At 41.3% G+C, this 16,126-nt stretch overlaps 1 protein-coding gene across 4 annotated transcripts in view; it reads right to left on the bottom strand.

The window, feature by feature from the left end:
• The window catches only part of TGM7 (transglutaminase 7), a 57,864-nt gene that overhangs the window by 11,436 nt on the left and 30,302 nt on the right, over positions 1 to 16,126 (bottom strand). For 2 of the 4 annotated variants that reach the window (XM_077127667.1, XM_077127666.1), the window contains exons 1-4: positions 12,887 to 13,051; positions 2,584 to 2,760; positions 1,419 to 1,664; positions 326 to 444 (exon numbers count right to left, since the gene is read on the bottom strand). In XM_077127667.1, the coding sequence (XP_076983782.1) occupies positions 326 to 444; positions 1,419 to 1,664; positions 2,584 to 2,760; positions 12,887 to 12,896 (552 nt within the window). In that variant the 5' untranslated portion in view covers positions 12,897 to 13,051. Of the gene's footprint in view, positions 1 to 325; positions 445 to 1,418; positions 1,665 to 2,583; positions 2,761 to 12,886; positions 13,052 to 16,126 lie in introns of those variants that run through there. The other 2 variants (XM_077127669.1, XM_077127668.1) reach the window with 1 other exon arrangement.

The following is a 16,126-nucleotide window of genomic DNA, read 5'->3' on the forward strand; positions in this document are numbered from 1 at the left end:
AATCTGGCCTGTGGGCCATAGTTTGCAAACTGCTGGTACAGAAGAGACATGATTTACAACCAACCACATTGAAGTCGAGAAATGGGTCCATAGAGGTTCATTATAGTAGCCTATTTTGATTACATTTTAGGTTTCCCACAATTTCTGTATATTTTTAAAAAGGGGCTTCTCCCCTTCTTTCCTTGGCCCTCTCACTGGATGGGAAATTGGCCCAGTATCTGACACCCTGACCTTTGTAGGCAGCCCTGCACGAGCTAACAGAGTTGTCAAAGGACCACTTATAAAAAGCCCCTGCACCAGGCCCACCTTCAGGAGAGAGCATTACCTGCCCGTAGTTCCAGGGCCACACAGTGATGAACCTTTCATGACCCTTGTAAACAAAGCCGTAGTCCATCATGACGTACTCCTGCAGCAGCATATCACTTGGTAGGTAGACATCGTCCTCTGGGCAGGTGAGGGAAACAGAGGGGGCAGAAACCCCAACCAAAAAACAAAACAGAGCAATACAATAAAAAAACAGTGATGACAGCAGCTTGCCAGGAGAAGCAGAAGGTTGCTTGCAAAAATGGCAAAAGGAATTAATACTGAACCCCTTAAAAGGCTAGGAGCTTTTATAGAGGTCAATGATATTATCTGTACTTAAAAAAATGATTCTCTAACATGAATGAACCTTGAAAACATTATGCTGAGTGAAATAAGCCAAATGCAAAAGGACAAACATTGTATGATTCCACTTATATGAAATATCTAGAATAAGAAACTTCACAGAGACTGAAAGTAGATTAGTGGTTAGCAGGGGCTGGAGAGAGGGAGAATGGGGAGTTATTGCTTAATGAATACAGAGTTTCTCCTTTGAGTGATGAAAAAGATTTGATAATGAATGGTGTTAATGGTCGCATGACATTGCAAATGCAATTAATGCCACTGAATTGCACACTTAATAGTTTAAATGGCAAATTTTATGTAGTATATATATTACACAAACATTTTTAAATGATAATAAAAAATAAATAAAATGATTATGCTCTTTTCCCGATTGTATAAATCACAGTCTTGTTGTAGAGATTTGGAATATTCCGATGGATGGAAAGAAAACAATGAAAATCAGTCATTCCCACTATCCAGAGACATCTCCGGTTACATTTCAGTATAATCAGGCCACTCTCTCTTTCTGTACACATAACATACATTTAACACAGCTAGTATCATACCATATCCCATATCCTAATTTATTTCACCTAGCACACCATGAACATTTTCATCATATAATTAAAAATTCTCTGTAAAGGTAATTTTTCAGTGAGCTCATGGCATTATATTGCACAGGTATGCAGCAATTGATCTTCTGTTTCTCAGAAGAACATGGCGGAGCGTTCCCAGGGGATCCGTTGGCGATGCAACTTGTGGGCAAGTCCTACCTGCACTCCAAGGGTTAAAGAGCAGGATGAACGTCCCCAGCAGGTAAGTCACACCGGGACCCCTGCCCTGGGAGATCACCACCGTCAGGATGTAGGGGCCGATGGCTGCACTGGCCGGTGTGAAGAGGGAAACCTGGAGCGAGTTCAGGTCCACGGTGAAGTCTGAAGCACTCCAGACATTCCCATGTTGGGCCGGGGTGGGTAAGAACGTGGCTCGGGTTCCCAGCAGCTCAGAGGGCTCTGGCCCTGTGTAGGAGACCGAGAATCAGGCTCAGAAACCTCTGTGGTGTAAAAAGGGCAACATGTTGTGTATTATTCTATTTACATGAAACTGGTAGATCTGTAGAGACGGAAAATCGTTGCCATGGCTGGGGACTGGGGTAATGCAGAGTGACCACAAATCCCCAGAGGGTTTCCTTTGGGGTGATGAAAATATTCTGGTCACGATTGTACAGTCTTGTGAATATACTAAAAACCAGTGAATTGTCCACTTGAGCAGAGTGAATTATATGATATGCGCATTTATATAACAATAAAATATGTCTTAAAAATGGGGAAAAAATCCATGTGGTATAATAATAGGGAAAACTGGGTGGTGGGCAGTAAATGGGAACTCTGTACATTCTGAACATTTTTTCTGTAAACCTACAACTGCTCTAATTAAAAAAAAAAAATTTTTTTTTAAATCTATGTGGTGTGACTCCAGGAGCACTGGAAAGACCCTCACCTCCTCCCACCACTTGCTAATCCTTTTGGCTTAAAGCTTTTCTTAGCCCTTGGGTCTTAGGTTAAGCCACTTAGCTCTCCGGGCATCAGTTTTCTTATCTGTAAAATGGGGATCATAATAGTTCCCACCTGAAAAGTCCTGTCATGCGGTAGGACTTCAATGAGACAACGTGCGGGAGGTGCTAGCACCGTGTCTGGTGTAGCTAAGGGCTCGCTGCTGTTACCAGGCCGGCACCGTCGGTGGTGGGGTGGCCAAATCTTTCCTTGGCAGCGCTGAGAGGGAACTGAGGGGGAGGGGTCTGGGGGGAGGGAAGGAGGGTTCCCAGGAGAAGGGAGGGGAGGGAGGCTCCGAAGGGAAAGGCAGGGACCCTGCTGGTGAACTTTGCTGACGTCCCCGTTTTGAGGGAGCCCGCGGGACCCTGGAGCGGGGTGAACTTACCTGTCTCTGCCACGAAGGTGAGGTGGTCGGTCTGGGGCCGGAAGTCCCTATTGAATTTCAGGACCACGGTGAAGACCTGGCCGCGGCGGACGATGAGCCGCGTCAGACCCATCTCCAGTGTGTGGTGTTCCTTGTTGTTCCTGGGGCTCTGCAGGTCGACAGAGCGGAGCTCCAAGGCTGTCTCGGGGAGAGGAGAGGACAGGTCTCTGTTCAGGGGTCCCCCGGCCCTTCGCGGTCATCTCTGTGGCACCTGACTCTGACTTAAGTAAGGCGCCGGCCCAGCTCCTAGCCCTCCTGCCACCCTGCCCCCTAATTTCAGGACTCAGCTTCGGCAGGCAAATCAGCAGTGCCAGGTCCATGAGCAGGACGACCACCTCGGTGGGAATTAGCTGTCCTGGAAAGCGGAACACTTCCAGATGACTGAAACTTAACCCTTAAAGTGCCACAGCATCCTCCTAACCACTCCCAAGAAACTCTGCCACCGCACAGCCATTGCCTGCCCCCTCCTCACCACTTTTGTTGGCAAGCTTTCTAAAAGTCTACTATCCCACTGATATGTGAATGGGCATATTAGAATTTTGTATGTATTAAACTGACGAGCTGACTGGAAGGAGGGACCTCCACTACTGGGCAAGTTTTCACCTGAGGATTCAGGGAGACTCAGGGCTACTGAAACTTATTTGCTGCTTCCCAGCTGTTGTTCCAGGGATAGGAGGAAGGCGCTGAGCCTAGTATACCGCTTACAAATACTCAGCACAATGGGCAAGGGTGCTGGCTCTGGAGGTACGCAGCCCTGGCCCTACCACCTCAGGCTGTGAGCCCTTGGGCAAGTCACTTAGTGTCCCTGGGTCTTAGTGTCCTTGCTAAAAAATGGAGACAGTACTATTTCTACCTCCTAGGGTTCATGTGAGCCATGAGGATGCCCATGTAAAGAGCTGGGCAGTTCAGTTTTTATTCATTACTAGTTAGTAGTAACAATAATGTAGCCTCAGGTTGTATTTGCTTTGCTCTTTTGCTGGCAATGTTTATGTTGTGCTCCAGTCAACTTAAAATGCATTGTCTTTCCTCCTTGAAGTACACTGGTTTATCTCAGTAGATCTCAACTGTGGCAGTTGTGCCCCCACAGAACATTTGTCAATTTCTGGAGATGTTGTGCTGGTTTGAAAATATTATGTATCCCAGAAAAGCCATGTTTTAATCCTAATTCAGTCTTGTGGGGGCAGGTGTTCCTTTTAATCCTAATTCAATAATGTAGGGTAGAAACTTTTGATCATATTATCTCCACAGAGATGTTACATACCCAATTGTGGGTGTGACCTGTTTGATTAGATGGAGATGTGACTCCACCCATTCCTGGTGGGTCTTGATTAGTTTACTAGAGTCTTTAAAAGGGGAAACATTTTGAAGAAACAACAGAGCCAACAGAAACTTCAGAGCAGAGCTGACACAGATGCAGACACTTGGAGAACAGAGACATGGATGTTTGGAGATGCTTGGAGCCCAGCAGATGCTGCCATGAGATGTTAAGCAAGACAGAACCTGGAGAGAGCGGAGGGAAGCCAAGAGATGAAACCCAGCACCGAAAAAGTAAAATGGGGAACCCCCACAGGAACAGAGGTTGAAGACATTGGAGCCCAGGAGCAAGGGACCAGCCACGTGACTACCCAGCTGACAGAGGTGTACCTGACCCATTGATGATTCTTGAATTAAGGTATCTTTCCTTGGATGCCTTTGTTTGGAAATTTTAATAGGCTTAGAAAGATAAGCTTGTAACTTACTAGATTCCCCTTTTTAAAACCGTTCCAGTTCTGGTATATTGCATTCTGGCTGCTTGCACACTAAAACAGACATTTTGGTTGTCATGACTCAGGGGAGGAACTGCCTCTCGTCTACTGGGTAAAGGCCAAGAGGAAAAAGTCATGCTTGCTCCTGGTCAGTTCTGTGCAGTTTGAACTTCCTAACAGGTGTTTTATGGTTTTCTGCTGAATATGTTCAGCCCATCTTTTCTACCTGTCTGGACCTTTTTTTTTTTTTTTTGGTGGTGGTGGTGATACATTTTAAAATTTATTATGGAAGTTGTAGGTTTATGGGAAAACTATGCAGAAAATACAAAGTTCCTGTATATCCCCCCTCACACCCATCTGGACCTTAAATCTTAATTCTTTCACCGAAAAGCTTTACCTCGCTCCCCTAGCTATATGTCATCTGCAGATTGGCTAAACTGTCTTCCATGTCTTCATCCAAGTCATTGGTAAGATGGTTCTAAGTTTTAGGACTTAAGTCAGAGGGCAATGGAGTACCATCAGAGCTTTTTTCAAGGTTAACTCTGGCCCATTAGGAAACAGTCTTTAAGTCTAGTTGTTCAACCTGCTCTGACATCTGATTCTTTAAAGGAGGAAGTTGGATTTGGTGTTTCTAAATTTTCTTCACATTCCAAAATCAAATCCAGCTTTCGTGTTTGCATCTTTCCCAACAAGTTTGTTAAACGCCTGTCTGAAAACAAAAGTCTATGATGGCCCCTTGAATCCCCCTTCGAGGAACAATCTTTCATAAAAGGGCAGTGTGGATCGACCTGACTTGTTCTGAGTAAAACTACTAGCTCCTAATGATTTCTGCATTCTTTCCTAAGTATTCACAGCGATCTGTTTAATAATATGTTCTAGAATTTCTTCTCATACCTGGTCCATGTTAGCCATGGATTACTGTCTACTGGTAGTTTCTGGAAACCATCTTTTCCTTCTTTTGCAAATCTGAACAAGAGCTGGCTATCTTCTTCCACCTTCCTCATTCCTCACCCCTGCTGGTCTGCTAGCTTCCCTCAAATGCCACTTTCTAGCTGTTGTTCTATGATCACCTGATTTCCTCATTCCTGGTCCCACACTAGTCACCTGACCTTCAGTTTCCTTGCCTTTAAAATGTATCTCATAAGCCTAGCTCAATACATATTAACCAGAAGCAATAGCAGTAATGTAAAACAATAAAGAAGCAGAATGGCCCAAGAAGGCAAAAATAACCTCATCCGAGAAGCCCAATAGGATAACAAGAGAGAGGTCAGAGAGGACAGCAGAACTTCCAGGAATTCAGAGCCAGAGAGACCCCAGAAAGGGCTGAGGATGAGTGTGTGTGTGAATGCCTTGCTCCAGTCCAGAGAAGGAAACTTTAGCCCTGATAAAAAGAGCCTAAGCCCAGATTCATACAGACAAAAGCAGATTTAGTGGTTGCCAGGAGCTGAAGGAAGGGAGGAATGGGGAGTCTCACCTTAATAGGTCCCGGGTTTCCCTTTGGGGTGATGGAAGTGTTCTGGAATTAGAGTGTGGGGATGAGCGCGCAACATTGTAAATGTACTAAATGCCACCAAATTGTACACTTTAAAATGGCTAAAATGGTGCATTTTATGTTCCATGAATTTTACCAATAATAGTAAGAGGAGGAGGAAGAGGAGAATAAATGGAAGAAGGGCAGATTTAGACAAGAAGTCTGGGATTAAGGAGCAGCCCAACCAGGTGGGAAGTATGTGCCGGCACACAACCCACCAACCCACAGACACCCTCGGGGTCTACATAGCCTGACCTGGCCAACCGGCCCCAGAAAAGTGAGAAAGTAGAACCGGTGTATGGAATTTCTGCTCCCTATCCAGTCACTCATCTGCTTTGGTGTGTTGTAGCTTTTTATTCTTGTTTCCCCTATTTTCTAGGAAAACATTGATCTTGACAAATTCTGTATTTGTCTCAGCTAAACAATGAAAAGAAAATCCATCCATACGTCAATTAGGTAAATGAGAGTCCCTAGAGCCCCTGGCAGAATAGAGCAGGAAAGCGGGGGACTGCCTAGGGGAGGTAGTGGGGAGAGTGGGAGGGCCAGGTTCCCACTGAGCTGTTTCCTCCCATCATTCCCTTCCTCTCCCTCAAACAGCCTCCTGAAGTCTGAGTTCATCCACAACCAAGTTCTGGAATCATATCGGTCTCTTTCGCCCTCATCTGAATTATTAATGATTTCATTGACAAGTGTGATTTGGGGGATCCCTTCTTTCCCCTGTACATCAAACTCGTGGTAGTCTGTTTTTCTGAAGTTCTGCTACATTAGCCAGTTATAACTGAGGATTTCCTTTCTTCCCCATCCCCAATTCCAAGATGATATGGCTGTCTTTCCCCCAAGATTCCAGTTGCTTCCATGTCAGCAACCAGTTCTTCAGTATTTGTCAGAATTAATTCAGACTCAATGGTCTTTGTAACATTATTACTTTCTTTTTAAAATCTTGCTTTTTATCTGATTATAAAAGCAATCATATCTTTGCCAAAAAAGATTCAATCCATACAGAAATGTATGTCAGAGGCAATGAATACAACCCATAGATTTTTTGCATACATACACACTTACACACGCACATGCACACATGTTCTGTTCAGCAACTAACTTCCCTCCCCACCTCACCCACCTTTAACAGTAAATCTTGGCCATCTTTCCTTTGTCAGTATAGATAAAACCACCACATTCTTTTAACTGAATGCATAACATTCTATCGTTGGGTATACTGGATGTATTTATTGATGGACATCTAAATTGTTTCTAAAATTTTGTGATTACAATGCTGCAGTGGATGTTACTGAATATACATCTTTTGACCCATGTGTAAGGATTTTTTAAAATAATACATGAGTTGTAAAGAAACAACTAGATAAGCTATCATATATTCATGCAAGGAATCCTATGCAGTGATTTAAGAACAAAGCACTTATATTTAGTATGTAAAGAAACATGGATAGACCTCCAAGACATATTATAAAAAAGGTTACAGAATTATATGTACAAAATGATTCCACAATGTTAAAAAAAAAACCCTACCATCTGCAGTCTGCAATAATATATAGCATATATAGAGAGAGCATATATGTAAATGCATAGAGAAAGGTCTGAAAGCATAAACAGGAAATTAGAATTGATAATTCCCTCTGGGGCTGGGGCAGGGAGAGGGACCTGGGATTAGAGTGGTTGAGCAAAAGAAAATTTAGCCTTGCCTGTAATGTGTTAATTGTCTGAATTAAGAAAATGTTCTAGTCTGTAAACTATTGTGGAAACCTTGGAATATAGAAGATAAATCAAACAAATTATTCAAATCTCCCCACTAAGAGATAACTTCTGTTAACATTTAGGTATACGTATGAATAGCTGTTTTTCTCTTGCAGATAAATATATTTTTCAGATTTCAGATTAAAACATTTTTGTGACTTGCTTTTCCCACTTAATATCACATTATAGGAAATGGCTTAAAAGCATATGAAAAGATGTCCCTCTTCATTAGTTATTAGGGAAATGCAAGTCAAAACCACAATGAGATATCATCTCACACCAAAAAATGGCTGCTATTAAACAATCAGGAACCACAAATGTTGGAGAGGATGTGGAGAAAAGGGTACACTTATTCACTGCTGGTTGGAATGTAAAATGGTAGAGCTACTGTGGAAGACAGTTTGGTGATTCCTCAGAAAACAAAATATCAGGTTGCCCTACGACCCGGCAGTTCTGCTACTCTGGATACACCCAGAAGATCTGAGAGCAGTGACACGAGCAGACATTTGCACACCAATATTCATAGTGGTGTTATACACAATGGCCAAAAGATGGAAACAATCTAAGTGTCCATCAACAGACGAGTGGATAAACAAAATGTGGTATATGCATATGATGGGATATTATGCAGCAGTAAGAAGGAATGAGGGCCTGAAGTATGCCACAACATGGATGAACTTTGAAGACATAATGCTGAGTGAAATAAGCCAGACTCGAAAGACTAGATACTGTATAATTTCATTCATTTGAACCACATAGAAAAGTGTATTAGAATGGTCAGAAGGAAATGCCTGGAACTGTGAAACTGTAACCCATACTATACTTAAAAGTTTGCTCTATAACTACTTGTTAAATTAAATTTTAAAATTTATAAATTTTTTTGTATATATGTTATTTCTCAATAAAAGAAACTTTTAAAATCACATCATAGCTTTTCTCGATATCATTAATTGAATCAAAGCTTGCTTTTAATGGTTACATGATTTTCCATTGCATGGATGTATCATAATTTGCCATTCCACTATTATTAGGCATTTAGGTTTCCTGATTTCTAGGTTTGTAAAGGGTGATAAACGTCTTTATACAAAAACCTTTGTCCACATCTCTGATTACTTTCTTAAGGTAGATTCAAAAGTTAATTACTAGGGAGGTGCAATGGTGGCTCAGTGGCAGAGTTCTCACCTGCCATGCCAGAGACCCCGGTTCATTTCCTGGAGCCTGCCCATGCAAAAGAAAAAGTGAATTACTAGATCAAATGCTATAAAGTTTTTAAGGCTCTCGATATAATTTGGGCACTCAGATATCTTACTGGAACCTGAAAGTTCAGAACAAGATCTAAGACAGAGACCTCTGTGTTATTTATCAGCATTTATAAACTTCATGTCTAACCCATTAGTGGTTTGTGATATCACTTTAGAGAGATGCAGCCATTATACTTTTTATGCTGAATATGATAGAAAATATCACAGTGTATCACATACAAAAAAAAAGTATAATTTTACGTGTAACTGGGTCATGATGTAAATTGTGGATCATAGTCAAAATATTTGAAAGCTACTGGCCTAGATACTGCTGGAAACTTGTTGCATCTCATTTATTCCTGAATGGCCTGAAACTTTCAAACCTGGATGTACTGAGCCTCCGGGGCAAGGTTCCCTACCCCATATGTAAACTCCCTAAGGCCCTCCTCAACCCCAGTGACTATATATTCAGAAGAGGGGCAAGAGGTAAGGGCTCCAAGCATAACTCCATGGGCAGTCAGCTCAAATTCCCCTTCACCCAGGCCGACTCTGGGTTTGGGAATGAAAGGGGAGGAGGAAGAAGGAAGATCTTCCTTTCTGTGCCTAAGGTTGCAGTGCAAAGAGAAAACTTTTTTATTCCACTTAAGATAATTATGCATTTTGTTCACTGAAGTGCTTTTCATGTCAAGGAAACAAAGACTTCAGAGAAGAAAAAGGGAGGGAGTTCCAGGGAACAGGAAAAGAAAGCCAAGAGGATCAGGAAGAGAAACAACAAAGCAAGAAATCAAGCAGAGTCAATTAGTAGAAACATGTTAGCACCCACAAGGCTTTCTTGATTTGGCCACAGTCCCACTGGAGTTACTGACTCTGAATAAGAGAAATAAGCCCCCTCCACATGACTCCTGGCACTGGTTTGAGTGATATAAAGTCAAGGGTATAAAAGGATCAAAATATATCCTGATGTATTATCAGCTTAAAAAAATAAAGGAGTCTGCCCGTGGGGAGTTCTGAGATGTGAAGCTCCTGACGTGGGAGGAACTAAAACCCGAGGTAGTCCTGCTTTGGCAGGCAGCTCATATCTGCACTCGGGCCTCGGCTCAGAGCTACCCAACCCACTGGGGCTTTCTCTGGCCACAAACTAGGATGCCCCCTCCACCCTGTAATCGTTGCCACCACAACACCCTCTTTTTTTCCTTCAGAGCACTTGGTATCTAGAATTAGGCCCAGGGAAGCAGAGCCCTTGGCTGTGCTTACACTCAGAATTCCCATGCCTAGAAGGAAGAGTGGCTCAGAATTGCAGGAAATTATGGCTAATCTTCAATGAATATTTATTCTGTGCCATCTACCACTGGAAGCCTTTTACCCGTATGAAATCGTTTGCACTCTCACAATCCCTCTGTGGCAGAGGTGTTGGGATTGTTCCAGAGGTGCAGGAGGTGCGGGGCTGAGCTGGAATTCAAACCCAGGTGGGCTGGGTCCAGAGCCTGCTCCCTTGACCTTCACAATCTCCAGCCTTCCTTGGTGGATGCCGAGTGGGTATATGAAGGGAGAGAGGAGTCATTTGGCAGGAGGACAGGGGTGGGGAGTAGGGAGGAGAGGGAGAAAAGTCTGAGAGCAGCAGGGGCTGGGATGGGAAGCAGCTTTACCCCAGGCTGAGATTCTGCTGTTTGATTCAGTAAGTGATAGGTGCATCTGTCCCTAATGGGAGGATAAACTGTTATATCTTTCTGAGGACAATTTATCAATATTTATTAAATATTCCCCCCCCAAAAGAAAGCCATAAAACATAAATATCTTTGACCCATAAATTCCTCTTCTAAGAAAATCATCATTTGTATACAAAAAGGTAAGTCTAAGCATGTTCAATGCAACCCCAATATCCCACCCTAAAAATTAGATACATATATTTAATTACTCTTATATGATGCAGGATGACAACAACGACAATGGCCAACAAAAGAACGAAAACATTGGGGAAATTATTCCTGAGAAATTGCAAAGTAAAATAAAGATTTAACACCCCCCACACACACACACACACACTTCTCTGTACAGCCCAAGGGATCCATACAACACAGTGAAAACTACAGTTCCACCCCAACCTCCTCATCCAAGATGCCAGAGAGGCCAAAAGCCTTAAGGTAGCTCAGCCAGTCACCGCCTGGTCTCTCCCGGCTCTGCAATTTCTGAAACATGTATTTGTCTGTTAATCACCTGCTAGTGTATTGTTCGCTTGAAACATTATTTTCATTTAACAGTGTCTTACATGATTGACTATGTCATTTGATTATTTACACCCGTACTATTCTTGCAATTCAAATAGCTGCTGGCATGAAAAAAAAGTTTCTGTCTGGCTACACAGGTTAAATCATTAGTTCCTCTGCAGCATATAAAACAAAGGATTAATATCCATGCCATATCAAAGTTGCTATAAGATTAAGAAAAAAGGCAGTCTTGTTCTGGTCAGAGAAATGCATACTAAAACAATTATGAGAGCTCATCTTTGATCCATCAGAAAATATTGAAAACGCTAACAACAACCTATTTTGTGGAGGTTATATGGAAATGGACGGCCTCATATAGTAATGGTGGGAATTAAAATTCATATAGTCTTTTTAAAGAAAATCAGTTGGTGTCCAACAAAATTTAAAGTGCATGTTGCCTTTGACCCATCAATTCTTCTTCTAGAAATCTTCAATATAAAAAAATTTGCACACGTAGACAAGGGTATAGGATAATAGCAGGAATGACTGCTGCATCATTTATATTAGCCAAATATTAGAAACAATCTAAATGCCCTTCAGTACGTGGTAGTAATAAGTTAAACAAGTTAGCAAATTTATTAAGCAAATTATACCTATATATCCAGAATAAAAAACTATTAAGTCATGACATATTACAAATATGCACTGACATGAAAAGATTTCCAAGATACACGATTACGTTAAAAACAGCATGCCATCAAATAATACGTATTATATAATCGCATTTGTGTAAAAATAATCTTATATAGTAGAGTACTCTTTGGAAGCAGTTAACCAAACTGTTAACAGTTCTTCCCTAAGGGGAAAGAACAGAATTGGGAATATACATGTAAGTAAAAGGGAACTTAGGCTTTTTTTTAACCCTAAAGTAATGTATGACCTTTTTGCTTCTTATAGCAAGCAGAATATTTGTGTATTACATTTGTAATAGAAAATGCTATTTTAAAAGATAATATGACATTGAAAGCTTACTCTAGATGAGAATAACTGAGGAGGAAAAGTAGAATTTATCACAAAAAAAATAACCTGGAATCCAGCATCTGAGCAAGTGTCTTGAGCCTTCTCTATTAAACTTTTGCTCGTATTTTGAAAACATGCAAACCTCTAGTTTCTAATAGTTTCCATGATCTATAAGGTAGAATACTAATTTAAGAAATACATCATCTATGTTTAGTGCCATCTCCCAGCAGTGCCCGCCTGTCTGCTGGGCTGGCCCAGTCTGCTGAACCCTGCTCTTTTCCATCTCTGCAGAGGAGCAGAGGGGTTCTGAGGGCACCAGAAAGGGGCTAGACTCAGGCAACGGGAACAGCAGCTCTCAATGGGGTGCTGAGAACCTGGGAAGAAGCTGGCCTGAGAGAGAGGCCAAGGATTTAAGAGGCAGTCTTCCCACAGCTCCAGAGTTAGCCACAGAAATGGCTTCCAGCCAACCAAGCGCAGCTGATGGCAGTGGCCAAGGTCTTTGAGGGCCTCCTCGGAATTCCCAGAGCCATTCCAACCCCAAGATTTTAAAAAAGAGAGTGTCTACAGCTTCAGGAAAGAAAATGAATGGCTGTATGATTTGTTCATGGACGGCAGAATGAGGGAAGGGAAAGAAGAAAGAGTCAGATTACACAAAGAACCACCAACCACCCATTTAGACTCTGTCTCCTCTATTCACTCCCTACCCATTCAAACTTCTCCCCTCTCTTGACTTAGCACCTCAGAAAGTCTAACTAGATTTTCAGTACTCACCCTGGTCCATCTCCCTTCTTCTCCTGTCACCCGAGAACCTTCAATTAATCAGCATCAAAATTCTAGACTTAATTGCTCTTTGAGCGTTTACAGTCGTCCTACTAGAACCTTTCCTTCCATCCTTGAGTTAGGCAGGGCTGCCACTTCCTCCTCCTCCTCCCTAGTACTGCTCCTCCTCTTAAATTTCCCGTTGTTCCGGGTGCATCTTAGCTGAAGGAGAGGAAGTGCCTGCCTAACACCTTTAGAAAAATTGCTGAGGAATTTGTTTCTGTGGCCTCCTTTTTAAGCTGAGACAATATCGAGTGACGTGAAGGGCGAAGGCTTTCCATTGTGCCTCTGTCTCTCCAGGCTTGGGACCCAACTCAATCTCAGCCAGCTGGGCCTGGTGTCAGGCACCACCCAACAGTGTCAGGGCTGAGCTGGAGACGAGGACGGAACAGAACTGCCCTCAGCAAGGTCATAGGCAGATGGTCGTGAAAACGGGTTTGTGCAGCTCATTAGGAGACTTTTACATCAAGAAGAAAAGCGAAGTACTTTGAAATGATGGATTATTATGCTGTTGATTAACAAGGAAGGTGATGAAGTTTCCAATGACAAGGCAAAATGCCTATGATATAACATTAACTGGAGGGAGGGGAAAGAGGGTACAAAAACATGCAGCTTATCTCAATAGTTGCAAAAAAACCCACGTTATTTACACAGGTAGGTTCATTTTTAAAAGATGAAAGAAAATATTGCAAACTATGATTGGCTAAGTTCAATAAGATTGTGAGTACTTGTCATTTTCTTTTCTGCCTTTAAATAATTTGTGGGTGGGGGGTGGGAGAATCATTTTTATGAGAAAAAGGGTAGGAGAACTATGGCAGTTAAAGTGGGACACAGAGGTGTTCATCCAACTGCACTCCTGTAGGAGGAATGTAGTTTGATAAAATAATAAATGCTGCAGAGAAAACATAAAGCTATTTACACGTTGACTGATCCTTGTCAAATGCATGTAAGAGGTGCCTAATTCCCTGGGTTAATCTGTGTGATTCATCACAAATTCCTGTGCTTATTGTAACCAAGTTCTCCGTACATCCCCTGCCTTTTTAAAATGTGTTGAGTGTATTTGGGTATATATGGTCCTGAGTCAGAGGCATTTAACTCAATAATCACTGGGCACCCTGAAGGCTTTATTTTGTCAAAGTTACTGTACTTTGACTCAGAAAAATAATGCTTTGGTTTCTGGTGCAGGGATCTCTTATAGTAGAAATATATGCCCTTCTGGAGAAGGTAAAATTTTAAAATTTTTTGGCAATAAAAGTTATAATTTATATTAAAGATATTTTGAAATAATTTTTTTAATGGTGGAGAGGTATACAAATTCTGATGACCTTCTTTCTTGTTATTTTGTCTATACACAGGTGGGTTTTTTCCATGGTTATAATCCTACCATATCTCAAAGACAGGCTTTTTTCTCATGTGAGAATTTTCATATGAAACAATTTATCGTTCTATTTGAAAACATAGCTTTAACTATGTAAATGATTTCTGCCTTGTGAAAATGAGCTTTCACATCTCAACTATTACTTATTTATGTCAACCCTTCAATTTTTATTTCAGGGCTTAGATGTGAAGAGAGGTTTCTCTATGTCAAAATAAAAATAGCTATAATATTATCCAGATTAACTGGAGTAATTCCATCTGGTCAATCATAAGGGTACCATTATGAAATTGAATATCCCAATTTCCACTACTACTTTCCTTCCTTCCTTCTTCCCTCCCTCCCTTCCTTTCCTCCTTCCTTCCTCCCTCCCTTCCTTCCTTTCATTCTACAAGTACTGAATAACCCTATGTTTGATGTATTGTATTTGAAAATTTTTAAATGTAATTTTATTGAGATATTCATACACCAAACAATCCATCCAAAGTATACAATCAATTAATCAGTGGTTCACAGTATCATCCCATAGTTGTGCATTCATCACCATGATCATTTTTAGAACATTTACATTATTCCAGAAAAAGAATACAACGAAAAAAGAAAACCCCAAACACCCCTTACCCCTCCCTCTTATTGACCTTTGGTATTACAGTTTACCCAATTTTAAGACTTACAAGAGAGGTGGGTTAACTAAGACAGTGTAGTATTGACAGAGTGTATTAGAAATTCTGAGGCACACAAAGGCAAGTGCTGATGCTTAGCTTCAAGGAGCTTAGAATCTATTGGTGGCACTAAGACACACTCAAACATCTTCTACACAGCAAGCTACCATGAAAAGTAGGCTCAAAATTAATAGAGGAGCTCTAGACAGAAGCTCCAGAGAGGTCTCATGATAGGTCACTGATAGGATGAATAGAATTTTAGAGAGTGCAAGGGCATGAGAAAGGCTTTCCAGGTCAGACACAGAATGAGCAAGAAAAGAAAATGAGGGACAACACAGGGTTTCTTCTGAAACTGTCATGGGAGTTGGAGTATATCTGCAGCAATCAAAGCTTACTTAATAAAACAACTGTTTGTGTAAGGTGGAGAAAAATCCTTTTTTTTTTTCTTATTGGAGAAAAAAAAAGAAAAGGTCAGAAGCTTGAAAGTTTCAGATTTGCAAAAACAAAGCTATTTTCCCTGTATGCTTTTTAGAGTTTTATAGGTATAGGTGATTAGCTTTAAATCCTAAACATTACTGATCAAATTGAGTTTTTGATGACCCCTAGCTTTTTTCCGTGCCACAGTGCTACGTCAGCTTCTCACCCATTGTCACCACTACCTAGCAGCTGTCTTGGTGAACTAATTTTTTAGTTAACTTGCAATTAAGTTACAGTCAGTTGATGAAGTTCTGATCAATACCCATCAAAGTACCACAAATCATGTTCCTTAAGTTATATAATAATCACTTTGCCATATATAATATTCCCTTTAAGGCAAAAGCCTGATACAGTCCACCTCTAAATTTTGTTTCCAAAACAAAAAGAAGATTCTACTGTAAAATTAACTCTATGTTGAGAACAGACCAAGCTCTGCTAAGGTTGATATAGTAACGTAAGATTAGTATACAGATCTGACACAAAAGACAGCATGCTCTCTGAAGACCTTTAACTTGAAAATAAATATATACACCCTAATCTTCTCCTGGGCTCCACACCCTCATATGCGTCTACTGGTTTCTCCACTTGAAGATCCTGCAGTCACTTCAAATGCAACATATTAAAAATTGAACTCTATTAACTCCACCCACCCCTGAGATTCATATTATTTCTTACTCA

This window comes from Tamandua tetradactyla, chromosome 14, assembly GCF_023851605.1.
Source record: "Tamandua tetradactyla isolate mTamTet1 chromosome 14, mTamTet1.pri, whole genome shotgun sequence".
NCBI classification, from domain to species: domain Eukaryota; kingdom Metazoa; phylum Chordata; class Mammalia; order Pilosa; family Myrmecophagidae; genus Tamandua; species Tamandua tetradactyla.